The 18,526-nt window shown below is 61.2% G+C and overlaps 1 protein-coding gene across 4 annotated transcripts in view; it reads right to left on the reverse strand.

Annotated features, from left to right (window-relative positions):
* GALNT9 (polypeptide N-acetylgalactosaminyltransferase 9) overlaps positions 1–14,539 on the reverse strand; it is a 71,592-nt gene extending 57,053 nt beyond the window's left edge. Inside the window, exon 1 of one of the 4 annotated variants that reach the window (XM_032311543.1) lies at positions 14,118–14,539. In XM_032311543.1, coding sequence (XP_032167434.1) covers positions 14,118–14,358 — 241 coding nt within the window. In that variant the 5' untranslated portion in view covers positions 14,359–14,539. Of the gene's footprint in view, positions 1–78; positions 143–14,117 lie in introns of those variants that run through there. The other 3 variants (XM_032311544.1, XM_032311546.1, XM_032311545.1) reach the window with 3 other exon arrangements.
* Positions 14,540–18,526: the final 3,987 nt, after the last annotated feature.

The following is an 18,526-nucleotide window of genomic DNA, read 5'->3' on the forward strand; positions in this document are numbered from 1 at the left end:
GCCCCTCAGCCACCCTCCCCAGAGGAGTCACGTCACACCTGCGACCCACGCCTTCCAGACAGGGGGCCCAGCACACACCGGGGGCTGCGAGGGTTTTCAGCGCGGGAGGAAGCGCGGCTCCCGGGCTCGCGGCTTCCTTGAGTCACGGATTCCATCTGTCACAGTGACGTCAGCCAGGAGACAGTCCCACTGCAGACGCCGCCTCAAAGGCAGAGCGGAGGGCCTCGGCAGCCAGGCCCCCCACCCCGCACCCTGCAGCCGCGGGCCAGGCCGGCAGACGGACCACCAGCCTCCCCGGAGTCCACCAAGAAGCTCAGATTTCAATGAACACCAGTACCAATTGCTAAAAAGCAATAAACATCTGTGGCAAGTGGGAAGAAATGACAGGGACAGGCGTGAGGAAAACTGGGAATCTGTGAGACGAGTGCTTTTGCGGAAGGCGGGCATCGTCCCGAATACCGCGCACGTGGCGTCCGCAGATGCCCCCCATGTGGGGCGCGCAGCCTTGGACGGGGCAGGAAGGCCCACTCACCGCCCCAGGAGCCCAGAAGGGCAGAGGCAAAACTCCTGTCCACCACGGGTCCAAGGACTGACCTTCCCTGACGGCCACCACACCTGTCACACACGCCAGGGCCCCCACGCTGAGGCAGAGGACGGGCTGCCCACACTGACCGCACCAGCGGTCTCCCGTACCTCAGGTCGCCCGGCAGGTGGGACTCCGAGGCCCGTGGGGCACAGGCGGCTGATCACCTTCCAGGGCCCCGGGCCAGGCCTCCCGCACCCTCTACCTCGGCCGCTGCCTTCCCCAGGAGGGCGGGGCGGAAGGAGCAGGGAGCGGGCACCCGCCAGCTGCAGCCCCTCTCTTGCTTTGCCCTGTGAAAATGTAGGCCAACCCAACACGCCTGCTATGAATTTTGACGATTGCAACGTCAAAGCAACAGGCCCCGCATGGCTTTGCGGGCGCCGGCTCCGCCCCAGGTTCTGCGTACCCGCTCTCCCCACGCGCTGCAGCAAATCCCGTCTCTGGGGCGTCTGTTAAGGACCTCTGGGGACCCGAACTAGCGTTGAGCTGTCAATAGCCAAAGACGGACCGGCCTTCTGGAGCCGTGGAGCCATGAATATCTTGCAGGACGTGGCGAAGCCTGTGAGATACATTGTCACGGAGACCCGCCGGGCGCTGGGTACATCTTCATTTGCAATGGCAATATTTATGGGGCCAAAGCAGGAAAAAACAAGGAGGGACTGCAAATATCCGGCAAAATGCGTTTCCTGGCTGCCTCCCTGTAAGCCTGCCCTGTGGCCTGCTCCATCTGGCTCCGGTTTGGGTCTCCTGATTGCTGGGGAGTGAGCACAGGGACAGTCGGGTGTCCTGTCCCTCAGCAGCCACCTGGGTCCCCGTGCGGCTGCATGGTCAGGTCCCCGGCCTCTGACGATAGATGTGCTCTGGCTGCGCCAGGCTGGGTTCTCTGCTCAGGTCCCGACTGCCGAATGTCCCGGGAAACGCGGGGGATACCAAGGACAGGAGGAGACCGAGGGCCCGTGCTCTGGGGACAGATGTGGGGATGTAGGGCCGAACCCCAGAGAGTGGAGGGTCTGGCTGGCTCTGGCCGGGTGCCCCTTCGGGTGGGGACAGAGGATCCGGCTCCTCCTTCCCCGGGCCTCCCGACCCCGGGGGGCGGCGGGGGACTGCCTGCCTCGCTGGCTGCCCCAGCCCCAGGACCCGGTCCGCAGCAGGTGCAGGGAGAGAATGCAGGCACGCGTGGAGGAGTGACTGGGGGCAGGCAACTGCGGGCTCCCAGTTTGAAGGACACAGAGCCAGAGCCGTGGGTCCTGCTCCCAGGGCTCCACCCAGGGCAACGGTGCGCAAGCACAAAGTGTCCCCGTCTCAAAGTCTCAGCCCGCCCAGGCTGCCGTAGGAAACACGCACGCGGGGTGCCTGCACGCCCTCACTTCTCCCAGCTCCACAGCAAGGCCCCGGTGTGCCTCCTGGTCAGAGCCTGTTTCCGGGCCTGCTCCCTGGCTGGAAGTTCTTGCCGGGTCCCCCACAGTCTGTCCAGAGTGAGAAACAGACATCCGTCTGTTCTTCTTCCTGCGAGGCCACCGACGCCCCCAGGGAACGCTCCCAGGGCGCATGGAGGGCCCATCGGAGCCCGCCCCCCCCTCAGAGACCCGCCTCCCCAGTGCCGTCGCACTGCACGGAGGGCTCCCGCGGCGGAGTCTGGGGCGCGCCTCCATCACCGGAGTCCGCCTCTGTCCCCTGGACTCGTGCTTCTCTCAGGCCGAGTGCGCACGCCCCGCACTCCCCGAGGTGTCGGTCATCCCGGCAGCAGCTCTGCAGCCTGAAGTGGAAGCCTGAGCCCGCAGGGGCACGCACGCCTCCGCCGACCTGAGCCCACCGGGCTGCAGACACCCCTCATGGCTGCCGGGCAGGCGTCTGGGCTGGCTCTACCTGGCAACCCCACCTTCACCCACGTCCTGACTGTGCTTAAAATACTTAAGCTTTGTGAGCGTCGGCTTCCCCATCTGAGTTAAGGTGACAGTGGCTCTCTCATGGGACCCACACACCCCCAGGGGCGCCCCTCTATTCCCCAGAATCCACATCCAGGCACAGGGCCTTCAGTGGTGGGCAGTCCTGGGCCAGAAGAGCTGTCTGTCTGGGGTGGGGACAGAGCAAACAATACCTGGTCTAAGCCAGCCCCCACTGAGTGCCCTCTGACCCCAAAGGCCCCTCGTCAGGGACAGAGAGGCCAGAGCTGGGTGTCTGCCCTCCCAGCGACTGGCAGGACCCTCAGGAGAGGGGAGATGGGGAAGGTCTAGAGTCTGGCCCCATGATTTCTGCAGGACTCAAACACCTAGCTGTCTCTTCCCCTCATCTGAGCTTCTGCAGCTCTGGGAAGGAGAACATTGCCCACACCTCTGTTCTCAGGGGGAGCTGAAGCCCTGGGTGGTGCCTACAGTTCCATGTCTCTGCCCCCACTGGGAACAGCCTTCTGCCAGGGCCACACTAGGCATGAGGCCATCAGACCCACACTTGTGCCTGACAGGCTCTTTGTACATGGGAACATCTAGGTCTGAGTTGCCTTCCTGGCCTTCTGTCTTCCTCCTGGACAAGTATCCTCCACCATTCAGGATACTTGTTTCCCTTCTCAATGCTTGGCTTTTCTCACTGTGTAGGATCTCCTCCCAAAGCCATCCACCCTCCCACTCATCCAACCATCCATCCACCCACGCATCCATCCACCCATCCACCCACCCACCCGTCTGTCCATCCGTCTGTCCATCCATCCATCCATCCATCCATCCATCCAACCTTCCATCCATCCATCCATCCATCCACCCATCCATCCAACCACCCATCCATCCATCCATCCAACCACCCATCCATCCATCCATCCATCCACCCACCCACCCGTCTGTCCATCCGTCTGTCCATCCATCCGTCCGTCCATCCATCCATCCATCACCCACTCATCCATCCATCCGTCTGTCCGTCCGTCCATCCATCCGTCCGTCCGTCCATCCATCATCCATCCATCCATCTACCCATCCATCTGTCCATCTACCTACCCACCCACTCATCTAACCATCCAATCATCATCCATGAACCCACCCATCCACCCCACCCATCCGTCCGTCCATCCATCCGCCCACCCATCTACCTTCCATCCATCCACCCACTTATCCATTCATCCACTCACCCATCCACCCACACGTCCATCCATCCAACTACCCATCTACCTACTTATCCATCCAACCATCATCCATCCATCCACCCACACATCCACTCATCCACCACTCAAACATCTTTTCACCCATCCAGTGAACAAATATTTATTAAGAACCGGTTATGTGTCCGGCATCATGCTATCCACCTGTCCAAATACCACCCAGTTTCAGCTATTTTTCTTCCTTTATCTTTGCTCAACATTTCTGAAGACCAACCCTGTGTCAGGCACTTTGCTAAACCCTTTGTATGCATTATCTTTTTAAAAAATTATTTATTTGAGGGTGAGAGAATGCACAAGCAGGGGGAGGGGTGAAGGAGAGGGCGGTGCAGACTCCCTGCTGAGCGGGCAGGTCTCAATCCTAGGACCCCAAGATCATGACCTGAGCTGAAGGCAGATGCTTTGCCAACCCGAGCCACCCAGGGGACCCATTCATACGCATTCTCTCATCTAATCTCCTCAAGATCTAAATGCAAGAGGATAATCATTCTTCCCATTTCACTGACACGGAAACCAAGGCAGAGGGAGGAAGTGACCTGCTCAAGGCCACCCAGTTGGGTTTTGGACCCAGATCCGCCTCCTTGTACAGCTCAAACACCTACCTTCCGTAAAGCCCCCCGACCACCCCATCAATGTCCCCCGTTCTCCCTCCTGTGCACCTCTGAATTTCTGCACTACTGGTAACTCACTACCTCCCACCTGACTGTAAGCTCTCAGAAGGCCCCGTATCTGAGCCAGCTTTCTGTGAAAGAAGCGTGAACCCGATGAAGCCCCTCCCGAGCCCCCACAGCTAGCCGGGGAAGCCCAGGCACCACGCACCGTGGGCTGCGGCCGGAGAGGGACTCCCGGGTTGGTCACTGGGGTTGGCTGGGAAGATGGGTGCCCTGGACATGAGCAGGCCGAGCCGTGGCCGCGGCAGCCTCTCACCGTTCTGAGTGGAGCCCACAAGCCGGGCGGCCCTCCAAGGGCTTACCCCTCACTCTCTTCTGCAGACACGCCTGTGACCCCCTCGTGGGGGAAGGAGCTGCAAGCAAGGAAGCAACCTGACCCAGGCGGGGAGGGGCGGGGTGGCCGCAGCCCCGTTCTAACCACAACAGCCTCCTCCTACCAATTAAGATAAGCGTGTTTGCTTCTGTGTCCGCCGCTGAGTGCTCAAGCACGCAGAATATTAACAGGCATTTTCCACAATCTGCTTGAAATGGTGTGAAAATAGTCCCTGCATAAGCCAGGCCGTTTCTCTGAAATAAAGTCAAGGCTTGCTGGTTTCAGACCCGGGCTGCATGCAGAGCCCATCTGACCGAACCATTCTGTTAAAAATAAAAATAGTCCCTTTTCCTGCTGCAAGAGGCAGGAGCTGTAATACACGGCGCCGATCTAAGCTCACGTCTGCTCCCGTCTCCTGCGGGGTGCACAGGGCAGGGCTCCCAGAGCCAGACATGTCCGACTCAAATCCCACCTCGGCCAGCACCTGACCTGCCCGGGCCCGAGTGATGGGGAGCTCACCTTCCCCCAGGTGGCTTTGGGGGCGGCGTGGTCGGGGCCCTAGGCGCTCTGCGGCTGCTGTAAACACCAGGTGTGCCGGACAGAGTCCAACCAGACCCGATCCTGGGGTCTCCCTCAGCAACGTGGGGCTGGGAGGGGCCAGGTGTGGGGAGGGGGGCAACCTTCCCCTGAGAAGGTTCCCCGGGAGCCCCACCCCGGCCCAGGAGCCTGCTGCATCGCTCCCCAGCCTCCCACCCGTGCCCCCAGCAGACACCTGGATGGAACCGCCTGGATGGGGGTGCAGGCTGGAGACACACTCCTCCCCAGATGGGGGGGGCAGGGCGGCCGAGCCGCCCCCGCTCCCTGCTCCCTCTGGGCCTTCTCCCAGTCTTCTTCCCACCCCCAGGCCCCCTCCCCCCACCCCTACCACCATCTCCATCTTGCAGACCGGCCAATCCTCCAGCCTCCCAGGGTCCCCGCCCGTCACCTGACACGCACTTGTCGCGCCGCTGCTCTGAGAGGAATCGCGCAGACTGAACACAACCTAACACACACGTGCTTTTCAAACATGCGTTTACGGCTGCGGCCCGACCTTAGAAAGAAGGAGGGGGGGGTGGTGTGGACCTCCACCCCCGGCCGATGACCTGGCTTATGCCTCCCTGAGAAAACAGCAGAATCAGAAGAGAACCCCAGAGTTCCCGCCCCGTTTGCCGCCCCAGAACCGGCCCCAAGAGCTGGGGTCTCGCCACCATCACACGCTCGGGACACGCTCCTTCCCTGCACCCTCGTGCCCCCGCTGTCTGAGAAATGCCACCCACCCCTCACTTCAGGCAGACCTGTTTCGCCCCTGTTCAAGGCGAGCAGGAGTCCCCCAGGGACACTGGACACTGTGGGGAGGGGGTGTCCTTGACATCACGGGTGGAGGCCAGGGTGCCATTGGGCACCCTGCTCCGTGCACATGGCAGCCCGAGCTGGGAGACGACACGGGCGGAGAACCATCTGCCTGCTCCTCCTCCCCATAGAGCAGCACATTTGCGGGGTCTAACTTCTCCCTGCCCGCCCCTTCCACTCAACAGACCGCCGGGTCACCTGCACCCTGCGAGAGGGCGGCAGGACTGTGCGAGGACTGACCTCACAGAGGGAGAGACCAGGACCGTGTGCACACAGAGGAAAGGCCATCTGCAAGCCAGAAAGAGCGTTCCCTCCGAAAACCGGTCCTGCCAGCACCTTGACCCTGGACTACCAGCCTCCAGAGCCATGAGACAAGGAACTTCTGTCGTGCACGCAGCCTGGTCCGGGATGGCAGCCTGAGCCACAGCCACAGCTCCCTGATGGGTCTCCAGCACAGACTCCCCCAACCAGCTTTCTAGCCCTCTTGCCAATGCACTGAGCCCACGCTGCCCCAGGACCTTGACACCTGCTGGGCCTGGAGCATTTCCCACCACCCACGCATGCCCTGCCTACACTTTAGTTTTCGTTTACAAGCCGGTCTCTCTCCAAAGCCTCGTCGGGCACCGAGCGAAGACGCCGGTTGTCTTGGGGACGCTGTCCTTCCCCACCTTAGTTTGCTTCTTAGCGTTTCTCCGGATGGTGGATAGTGCGCCTCCTGTGGTCGGCCCAGAGGCAGCCTCCAGCTCCAGAGCCCGAGGACAGCTCAACCACGTGGTGAAGAGAATAGGCTGCTGGTCAGCTGACCCCGGGCTGGGGAGGTGGTCCTGGCTTATGGGGGGGGGGGATGCTGAGGCCCTCGAGGGGCCTTCAACGTGGAAGAGGGAGTCCGAGGAGGGAGAGGCAGGGAGGCACAGGGGCCTGGATGCTGGGACTCCTCCCCCCACACCTCTACAAGGAGCCAGCCCCAGAGACGCCCCGATTTTGGCGCAGGGAGAACCATGGTGGATTGCGACCGCCGGAATCGAGAGAATTGGTACATGCCGTGTTGAGCCACCACATCCGTGCTCACTGGTCACAGCAAGAGGAGAGGAAATCTGCCTGTGTTTCTGCCTCCCGTGCCTCCTCACCGGACGCGGGAACTGCGAGGGGGAGGTCCATGTGGCGCGTCGCCGCGCAGTGTTGCTGCCTCCGGTTCGGCCTGGAACACCCTGGAGGGATCAGCTCAGAGATCGCCCAGGGGACCTCAGCAGAAGCCACAGTGAAGGCCTCCGCGAGGCTGGGGCCAGAGGCGAGCCACCCTGGGGGTCCTGGCACCACCGCCTCAGGGGACCTGGGGACACGCATGTGCCTGACCCTTTTGTACATCTTGGGCAAAAACCTTACGATCTTCCCAGGAACACTCTAAAGATGTATTTAACACTGTGAAAGACATGATTTGTGTTTACACGACACACAGTTGGGTTTCGGCTCATGCTGCCCAGGTGCCGGGCCTGGGCTGGGTGCTGTGGACACGTGGCACCCCCGTCCGCTGACCACCGAACGCCCAGGGGCCTGCTGCGTGTGACTGGCGCCCCACCGTCTGGAGCCGGTCAGGTCAACGCTGTCCACTCGTGCGTCGCTCTCAGGCCAATGCCAGGGTGGGGGCCGCTGGGCAGCGTCCCCCCTGCCACCCCAGGGCCCTCGCAGGGCTGCAGAGGACCTGGCCTGCCTTCGTCCACAGCGTGGAAGCGGCCCTCACTGCCTGAAGGACGGTGCCGCTCGGCGACTCTCCAGCCCCCAATTCCTGGACCGCCGTCCCGCAGAAACACGTCTGCGAATGCCCCGTCTTCTCAAGAGCAGCAGGACACAGCAGGCGTCGAAGATCACGGCGGTCTGGGGAGGCCTCGACCTGTCTGCCCTCGTCCCCTCCTCCGATACACCTGGCAGGTCACAAACTGGTCGTGACCACAGCCCCTCTGGACATCCCCGGCATCGTGGCCGGGCCAGGCAGCCACCCGCACGGCCACGGCCTCACCCACACACTTGCCCCCTGTGCTCGGCACCCCCGTGTCTCCGCCTTCTGCCACGCGCTCCCACGCCTGGGTCCCATGTTCCACCACGGCAGCCCCCACGCCGTGTCCTCCGTGCTCAGCATCCCCCATTCCCCACTTTCTAGCACACGCCCCCCGTCCTGCTTCAACCACGTGCCCCCTCCCGTGTCCCTGCCGTCCCCTGCGTGTCCCCCCACCCCTCACCCAGTCGGGCCCCGCAGCCGGGCCCCACTTCTAACCGGGACCTCACAGGTGCAGCCCCGTGAGGACCCACCGCTGGCCTGACGCCTCGCACACCACGCGGTTTCCCTGGCACAGTGCCGGGCCCCGGGACAGCATTTAAGGAAGGAAACCACTTTGCTTATTCACTGAGGAATAACACGCCGACTGCTGAGGCCTCTGGGAGCCCACACCCACGGTGGCAGGAGCGAGTCAGGACGGACCTGACCCCGAGGACCAGGCAGGTGGGCCCGGGAGGCGGGGCTGCTGGGAGCCCACTGGGCCCTTTGGCAGGGGAGAGAACTGTGGTCCTAAGACGTGGATCCCAGCCGAGGATGCCTCTGCGGGACACCGTATAGGGAAACATCTAAGAACTTATTTTCGTCGTGTTTCAGGCAACAAAGGATAAACCGTCCTTTCAGAAAGTAGAGCCTTTGAAATATGCAGATTGCGGAGCTGAATTGTAAATGCAATCACTTAGTCCGCTCCTCCGAGCCTGGGGTCACCGCCGGCATGAATTATTCCTAGAAGTGTGGCTGCGGATTTGCAGGCACACGTCTCCACACAGAGCCAGGGCTGGGGGGTCCGCCTCCTACCCCGAGAGCCGGGAGAGGTGTTTATCACGGGCTGGAGCGTCTTGCGGCCTGCTGCTCCCAAACACAAGGGCCCCGGTCTGCCAGAGCAGAGCCCTGAGCCCGGGAAGTGGCCTGGGCCTCCCTGCCTCATCTGTGGCCGGATGGGGCCGGCAGGCTATGCACGGGGCAGCCGGAGGGGGACAGAAAGGACAGGTCCCACCAAACGGCAGGCGGCCCTGCCCTGGCGTCGGCGGGAGGCCCGGCTCCGGGCAGATGCCCTAGTTTCTCACTCGCCGTAGGAACTCAACAGTGGCAGAACAGGAGGGACACAATGGGACACGAGGGACACAGACCTGGGGACAAAGGGCCTGCGGAGTTCCTGCCGCCACCACGGTGAAGCCAGACCAGCCAGGACCCCCGGGCCTCGCAGACACACCGCGCCGTCTCTCCGGCCACGGCCAGCCAAGGCCAGTGTGCAGAGCAGTGCAGCTCCCAGGGCTCGGGAAGATGAGGACCAGGAGCTCAAGCTCGAGAGGCCCCCGGACCCAGCGGGAAGCCGTCGGTGGGATTGAAACGCAGCGAACGGGAAAGCTTTCCGGCGGAATGCACACTCCCTAACCTGGGGATTATCTTGGAGCATTTCCCATGAGGACCTGCTTCTGTGCACAGAAAAGCCCGGAACCTCCCTCCAGAAACCAGCACCTTTTCTGCACGTGGGGCTCCCAGGGGACAGTGTGCGGGCAGGCAGCCGGTGGGGGCGAGGGTGCCTGCCCGCACACTCCTGGCAGCTCCAGGAACCCTTGGTGTCCTCAGACCCCCGCGACCGTCCTCTGCAGGCTCTCAGGGCCTGGTTTACTCATCACTGGAGGGTGCAAACAGAACGCGCCGGGGGCGTCAGACCCCCTTGTGGTCCTCACGCAGCTTCTGTTCCTCAGTCAGGGCTGTGGCGGGCCGAGACCTCCGCCCGCGACGCACGGTTCACCGCAGCGTGGAGGGTCTCTGGACAGGCTCCCTACTTCCGCTTCCCAGCCGTGGCGGGGCCAGTCGGTGAGGCACACAGCACAGCGGGAGACACGGGACACCTACACGTGGCTCGTCTGCGGCCCGACGCGCAAGGCAAACGCTGGGTCAGAGTCCGCCGTCTCAGTCCGCCGTCTCTGCCTCGCCTCTGCAGCTCAGCGAGGGTTTCATTATCAAAACTCAGCATGCTCAGAGCGTTGGTAGGATTTTGGCCTCCTGGTCAGAAATCGGGGACCCTGCAGCCGCGGACACGCGCCCCTTAACACCCGGCCGTCCCTGTCCTCCAGGGACAGCTGGCTGCTCAGATGGTCCGCCACAGACCAGGCTTCCCAGGGCAGAGCCACAGCCCAGGCAGGGGCCACACGCCGGACAGGATTTTTGCCAAAGAAGGACACAGGGTTGAGTGACACTGACTGTCACCATGAGACTTATTCCCCTCTAAGGTCTGTCTCGATCTCCCGATCTCTGCAAGGACAGAGTCTGGTTTTCCTGCTAACATCTCCCTACACAGGCCTTTCACCGGGGCATGGCACGGGCTCAGAGCCCCGGGGCAACAGCACGGCCCAGCCGGGCTGGACCTGAGCCCACGTCTTGTCTTCCTCATTCTGGTCACCGCCGGCTTGTGGGTGTGGGGCTGATTTGCAGCTTTTTAAATAAATTCACTAGCACAGCAGTGAATTATTCAGAGAAAGATCTGCTCACTCACTCATTCGACAAATATTTACAGAGCACCGAGAATACGCAGGGTCCGGCCAGGGACCCCGGGGTTAGAGCTGCACACGGAGCAGGCAAACCCTCAGATGAGTTCCAGGCAGCCGTCGCACACAAATAGGGTGAAGACAGCGTCAGTCACACGCGGGTTTCGGAAACTCGAGGGGAAGCAGAGTCAGAATCATCTCTTTCCCAGAGGAGGACAAGTGGCTGGCGGTGAGGGCTGCCCACACCCTGGAGGCCTGAGACCCACTGGACCCTCTGTTGTTTTAACTTGACGGCGGGACGATGTAGAGACGTAGATCATTTTAACCTAAGTGCTGCCCTCTGCCGCGGCCACCGCTGACTTCAGGCAAGCCTCGCTCTCCCGCAGGCTCTAGGCTTGTCTGTCTGCACACCAGACCTGGGTCTTGCCCTCCAGCTGCACAGGCTTGGGCAGGGCCGGGTCGAGATAGTGGGGTGAACTGAATCGTAGAAAGTACCTCCGTCTACAGAGGCCAGCCACCCATGACGGACAGCTCACCCTCCAGGGTCCACACGGGTCAGACCCACGCCCCCTAAAGGTCAGAAGAACGTGTCAGGAGGCACGAAAGGAGGAGGCGGCCAAGTGACGGGCACCTTCTCCCCCACAGGGAGGAGGCCGCGTCCTGGCTGGGCATGAGGCCTGTTAGCCAGTGACGCTCGCAGCCTGTAACGCCCATGACCACAACGGCAGAGACACGGGGCCACAACGGCAGAGACACGGGGCCACACGCTTTGCTTGGTGGCAGCTCACCTGCGAAAGAGAAGTGAGCGTGGGTTCTCCCCTGCCCGCCCCGCCCCCGGGACGGCTGCACTCCTAAGGACAGAGGGCTTGCTGGCCAGGCAGCCAAATGAGGACATGCCCTCCCCGATGCCCTCATGGGCTGGAGGCTCTCAAATCCGCAATCACGAGACGCCCCGCACCAGCCACGCACACACGACCGTGGAAGCTGTACTTCATGTGCGACGAACATATCCAGAAGGATGAGTTTTGGCTATAAACATTTTTTTTCTTGCCTTGAGCGCTGAATTTAGAAGCCAACGTCTCATGTACACACAGGATGTGACTGCATCACATTTCCTGAAAGATGATTTTCTCCCCAGTCCTGGGGTGGATGATTTCCACCCAGACCCTGGCTGGGCACAGCCCGGTCGCCAGGTCTTTGTTAGGGCATTCAGACACCGCAGAGAAGAAAGGGCATGGGTGCTTCCAGACACCTCGCCTTCCCCCCAGCTCCCGTAAGCCAGGAGAGACGTTTCCAGGAAGCACTCAAGGCTGAGGAAACAGAAGTGACGTTCACTCGGTTTGGATGTCTTCCCTCTTTCCCACACTCGGTGGAGACTCCCAGGGGTCATTTCTAAGTGGGACAGGCGGTCACAGGAAGCGCGGCTGCCTGCAGTAACCATCACACGGGAGCCAGCGCGGGGCTGGGGGGCTAAGCCCTGCTTTCAAAGGGCCCCTTGTGGGCAAAGGTCCACTCATTCCTGCACTGGCTCTCCTTAAGGACCAACCCCAGATGCAGGAGAGTCTGGCTCTCCTTGTCTCCAAGAACAGATACCGAGTGACTCCTGGGGGGGGGCATTGTGTTGGGTACATGGCCTAGAAGTGGGGAGCAGCACCCTCATTAGAGAGGAGCGGGCAAGAGGAGGAGGGAGAGAGAAAGACAGAGACCAAGACACAGAGACAGACAGGCACATACTGGGAGAGTCAGAGAGAGACAGACAGAGGGACGGGGCAGAGAGACGGGGACACACTTGGAGAGAGAGGTGGGTGAAGGAAAGAGAGAGGGGAGAGGCTGGGTGGGCAAGGGTCTCTTCCGAAACCCTTGGCGACATCCTGCTACTGTCAGGACCATGTGTCCGAGGCCCCGGGCTGCGCCGCGCGGAGCCGGCTTCCTCTCACCTTGAAGGGCGAGGCGGGGAGCCGCTCGCAGCGCTGAGCTGGGCGTCAGGATGTTACACAACCCAGTATGCTGCCAATGTTTTTATATAATCCTCCGGTTCTCCCCATAAAACAGACCATAACACCCTGGCAAATACACTTCAGTAAAGCTAGGTGCTGTCAGCGGGCCGCACGGCTTCCAGAGATCCGTCACCCCGCCACAGCAGCCAAGTGGCAGTCGGGCCAAACTTTTCTCCCCTCGTGGCTTCGGCTGCACAGGAGAGATCAGAAAAGCCACAGAGCTCACTCACCAAAGGGGAAGTCATGTCTGGAGGAGAACCAGGAGCCAGGGGCTGGGGTTGGGAGCGGGAGGGAGCCCAGGACTCAGAGGACGCTCTGCTCCCTCCCAGACAGGCAGTCGGCTGCATGTGGACAGTGCCCTCCTCCACTGTGTCCCCAAGCCCCTGGGTCTCCGGCTGCTGCTTCCTCCCACGGGAAGCCTCAGGAAGACCCCCATCCGGGCAGGAAGCATGCACACCCCCCACTGGTGCAGTCCAGCTCCCAGGCACCCCCGCCCAGAGCCTGTTACCCACGCTTCCGACGAGCTTTGCTGGGGCTGCCGGTGCAGAAACCAGAATAGCACAGAACAGAAGGAAAAAGCCCACTAATGAGGTAAACACACGAACTTTTCTCCTTCCTCCTTGTACCTCAGCACAGAGAGAGCCCAGGAAGTGGCAGGGACTTTATTTTCCGTCTGCTGCATACCCAAGTGGAAAAATACCCGTTCCTCCCAGCCTGACCCAGCCTGACCCTCAGTCACACTGATGTGGACCCTTGCAAGGGGCCCACACCTCTGGGGAAGAAGTAAGCAGCCCATCCCAGGAGCTGGGCTTGCTGCGGGAGCTCCGAGGGCTGTGGGCTGCCATGCAGCACAGCCCAGCGTCCCTCTAGGGAGTGAACACTGGCCAAGCCCCTGCTGGACCCCTGACTCTCTCTGTCCAGGAGTCACCAGCCCCTGGCCTCGTGCTTGCCCCACAGCAACACCTTCTGGAGGAAGCCCTGCACATCCCCAGGACAGGAGGTGGAACAGGCCCAGGGGTCCCGGGGAGGCATCTTTCCCCACCAGCATTCGAGACAGACCATCAGCAATCTCCGAGGGCAGCACTGCCCCCTCACTCTTGGACCCGGGCACTGCCTGCTCTTAAAGCAAGTCCTAGACCCTCTTGAGAAGTTCTTTCAAGTTCTCTCAGGGAATAAGTTGGAGACATTGCATGTGTGGTTGAGGGGTTGGTTCTCAAGGGTCCACTGGGGGAGTGAACGAATGAGTGGCCATCCAGCCAATGCTCTCTGCTAAAGGGACCCCTTCTCTTCCTTATCTGCCTCCTACCCAGTCTCCACCCAAAGTAACACGGAAGGAGTTTGATCCCAGCCCCTGCTGGCCATTAGGCCCTGGGGTCAGCGAGGGTTTCAGTGGCTGGAACACACAGCTGCATCCTCTGCGCGGTGTGCCAGTCCCCCCGTCCAGCCCCTTTGTTCCCAGCGGGACGCTGCCTCGGCTCACCATTCAGCTGGTTGTAGACCACCTCCTCCAGGTGGTCCAGGCGCTGCAGGATGGCTTCGCGGTCCACCAGCGCGCCCACCTTGGCGTGCCGGCTCCGCACCCGGCGGTCGGCGCTGCGCACGATCTGCACCAGCCCCTCCGAGCGGTCCTGCAGGCGGCAGTACACGGAGAAGAGGATGATGCCCACGAACACCACGATGTTGACCGTCAGCAAAGTTTTGATCTTCCTGGCCACCGCCATGAACGCGGCTGGAAGCGGGGGGCTGCCTCACCCTCGGGGCATCCCCGTGGGCCCAGCGGCCGCAGCAGCCTCCGCCCGGCCCGCCGCTTCGGGGACCATGAGCCAGCCCGGCTGACCGCGGGGCGGCGGGGGCTGCGGGCGGGGTGGGGGAAGGGCGCGGGCGGGGGTGGGGCCCGGGGGCTGCGGGCACCGGGCTGCGGCAGGGGGGCTGCGGGCGGGGCCCGGGGGCTGTGGCCTGCGGGGCTCGGGCCGGGGTGTGCGGGGCTCGGGCCGGGGTGTGCGGGGCTCGGGCCGGGGTGTGCGGGGCTCGGGCCGGGGTCTGCGGGGCTCGGGCCGGGGTGTGCGGGGCTCGGGCCGGGGTCTGCGGGCCGGCTGCGCGCTCCGCCCGCGCCCGGGAGCTGTCCCTTCAGCACCACCCGCGCCCGCTCAGCGCTCCCGGCCGCCGCCGCCCGGGGTCCCCGCGCGCAGGGGCTGCCCGGGGCCGCGCGCAGGGGGCAGCCGGCATCCTCCGCAGAGGGGCGCGGCCCCGTCCCGGGGGGCGGCGGGCGGGCCTGCGGGCGGGAGCGGAGAGGGAGGCGCGGACCGGGCGGGCGCTCCGGCTGCCGTGCGGCTCCTGCCCGCCCCGCAGCCACGGCGCCGGTGCGGAGTGACGCGGCCGCCCAGCTCATCAGCATGCACGCGGGGCCTCCGCGCCCGCCCCCCGCCGGGACCGCCCCTGTCGGGACCGCCCTTGGCCCCCTCGCCGGGGGCGCAGAGTCCGGGGCGAGCTCTGGCTGCCCCGAGCCCGCCCGCGTGGCGGGAGGGGAGGGGCGGGGCGGGGCTACACGCTCTGGAGACCCGGACCAAGGGCATCAGGGCGGAAGCCGTGGGGGTGGGGGATGCTGCGCGGACCCTCCTTCCCAGGCCCCTTTCCCCCAAATAAACCCGAACCTTAACCCCAGGAAGTGAGGCCTAGGGCAGTGCCTGGTCAAGGCCGCCTTGTCTGTGTGAATGGGCCTGGGGTGGGGTTGCCTTTGTGGGGAGGAGGGCGGGCAGCAGGGTCAGAGTCACCTCCGCGGTCTCCCCTTCACCTAGGCCAAACGGAGTCAACGCCCCGCTTCCTTCCCCCCAACCTCCACCCCCCAGTCCCAACCCCTTACCCCTTACCCCCCACCCCTGCAGTCCCCTCCATACCTGTCGAGGAGCTGAAAGGGTGGAAAAGCTGAGTTCAAGGGCGGGTGGACGGGGAGCCTGGGATTCAGGGGGACCTAGAAACCCCACCAGGCTGTACCTGACACCCTACTGGGCCAGAAAGAAGGTTCAGACCGCTGGGCGTCAGGTTCTCCCGTGCTCAGACCTCAGGGGAGAGCAAACCTGGCCGTCCCCCACCCCCCACCGCCCTTCCTGGGGATCCAGCCCCTCACAGGCTTTTACAGATGAGGCAGCTGGGCCATGAGGGGGGAAAGACCTGCACAAATCCCACAGAGCGGGCGCGGTGAGCACCCCCAGGCAGGGCTTCCTGTCTGTCTGCTTCTGGCTGCCTTCCGGTGCTGGAAATAGCACCTGACACTTAGTGGGTGCTTGGCAGAGATTTGTGGACTGAATAAGTGATAGAGCATTTATTAAGAGCTAACTTGGTACTGGGTCCCCAGTGTACAGTGGTGAGTACAAGGACCCTGGGCTTCAGGCAGCTCTGGCTATGTAAGCGTGTGCGCCTGTGTCTGTGTGTCCGTGTGTGCACTTGTACGGGTGTCTGTCTTGTAGCTGTGTGTCAGGGCATGTTAGGGTCTTCGGACTCTTGACCCCTCCTGTCTTCTCTAACATACATTCGTGACCTCAGGCAGGCCGGCCTGCCCAGCGTGGACATTTGTGCCTCCTGGTGGATTCTGGTGAGAGCGGCAATACCCATTTCTCCTCGTCCTCATCCACGCTTTCTCTTCTTTCTCAGGACATTTGTCTCAAGAAAGTCAGAGGACCACCAGCAGGAAGGAACCAGCTGCTGGGCCTCGGGGCCAGCTGTCTCCAGAGTGTTTACCGTGTAAAGCACTTGTTCCGAGAGGAGCCTGGGAATTCTGTTTTTAATTATCAGGAGAGTCTTACGATGCAGCTAGTTTCATAAACACTGGTCTGTTTTTGAAAAAGAGCCAATCCCATGTCCCTTCTGAGGAAATGCCATATTTTTTTCTGTTTATAAAATGCCAGGTGGTAAGATGCTTCCCAATTTTACAAGGATAGCTTTGAGAATAATAATACGGAAAGCTCACACTCACACAGTGGTAAGAGGTACCAGGCACCGTTCTGGGTCCCTCATGGCAGTTAACACACTGAGACTGACAGCAGTCACATTCCCATGTAACCTGGTATCCTCTAATTCTACAAAAGTGGAAACTGAGTCACCAAGGGGGCCAATGCCATGCCCAAGGTCATGCTGATGGCAAAGCGTGGATCTGGGATTCCAGCCCAGACAATCTGGCTCCAGAATCCAATTTATTAGCTACTGTCGCTCAAGAAAAAAATCAAGCACTTTTCATTATATGTTTATTGAAAGTGATTTTAAAGTGGTTTTGCAGGAGAAAACATTATTTCACTCATGTAAATACACTGTACTGCATCCTGAAATTTAGCAGGAAACAATACATCCAAACTCTGCATTGATGTTCGGCTAAATATTTCATTCCAGATACAGGCACTTTGAAAATGTGGGGGACCTTGGGCACCTGGGTGGCTCAGTGGGTAAAAGTTTCTGCCTTCGGCTCAGGTCATGATCCCAGGGTCCTGGGATCGAGCCCCACATCAGGCTCTCTGCTCAGCGGGGAGCCTGCTTCCCCCTCTCTCTGCCTGCCTCTCTGCCTGCTACTTGTGATCTCTGTCTGTCAAATAAATAAATAAAAATCTTTAAAAATAAAAAAGATAATGTGGGGGACCCTGCAGAGAGGGAATGAGTCTGATAGTACAGCAAGCCGGTATTGGGTTGTCAACCACACTGATGCTTGCCATGAGGTGTGCCACAATCCTGTGGGAGGAGGCAGTGTCCACGGAAGGAGAGGCAGACCCACGGGGGGCACCAGTGTCCGAGTACACACACCTGCCGTGGTACACGCACCCCTCCCACCACCACAAAGCCCTGCCTCTCAGGGACCTCACGCAGCCAGCCCGCCCTTCAGGAGCCCCAAGCATGTCCGAGGTCCAGAGTGCTGCTTTGTGGGTGTAGGACAAGGTCTCCTGGTATTGCCAGCGCCCCATGTGAAGGCATCGACAGGTCCTGGGAGCGTCGCCGTGCTGGTGCAGGGGACGGGAAGATGGGGTACTGGAATGTAGAGAGACACCAGTTAAGCGACATGCCGGGGTCTCTGATGATAAAGAGGTCATACTCCCCTGGGAGTCTGGCCTTGAGACCACACGCAGGTCTGAACGGAATGTCCTCTGAGCTGGGCTGCAAATTGGGCCCCAAGCTGGACCATAAGCTGAAAATTGGCAGAACCTAAAGCTGTTCCCTCCTGCCTCATGGAAAGCAAGGCATTTCTTTTTCCCAGTTCAGCCCATGCATGAGGCATGCCGTGTTCACTGTCTAGCACATCGGTGAGGATAGGTCAGGTTCTGCTGCAGTGACAAGCGATCCTCAAGTCTCAGGCCCTTGAACAATGTGAGGCCACTTCTCACCCATGCCCCATATCCCCTCTAGTCGCTCTGGGACCAACCTTCAGAGAGTAGCTCCAGCATCCCCAAGGCTCTGCCAAAGAGGGAGGAGAGTGTATGCAGCCCTCGTACCGGCCATTAAGTGCCCAGCCTAGACGTGATACCTGCTATTTCCTTTCATGACTTCTAGTCCAGAACGATGTCACATGAGCCTCCTCAACACCAACAGTGGGGCTAGGAAGTGAAACTCTACCACGTGCTTTGGAGACAAGCACTCATGACCACACAGTGTCCCTCCAGATGGTCAGGATTTTACTCCAAATTCACCCCAACCCCCAGATACCAGGCTACCCAGAGTAGCAATACATGATCATTGTTAAACCAAAATTTAATGCAACCATCACGCAGCAGGGAACCCTAAAGCAAGCAATGACTGCAATGAATCTTGATGTAGACACAGTCATTATTTTTGGACGCTTTGTTACAAATTTATTTTTTTTAATTTCCTCTTTTAACTTAAATTCAATTAACATATAGTGTATTATTAGTTTCA

This window comes from Mustela erminea, chromosome 13 (assembly GCF_009829155.1).
Source record: "Mustela erminea isolate mMusErm1 chromosome 13, mMusErm1.Pri, whole genome shotgun sequence".
Classification (NCBI taxonomy): domain Eukaryota; kingdom Metazoa; phylum Chordata; class Mammalia; order Carnivora; family Mustelidae; genus Mustela; species Mustela erminea.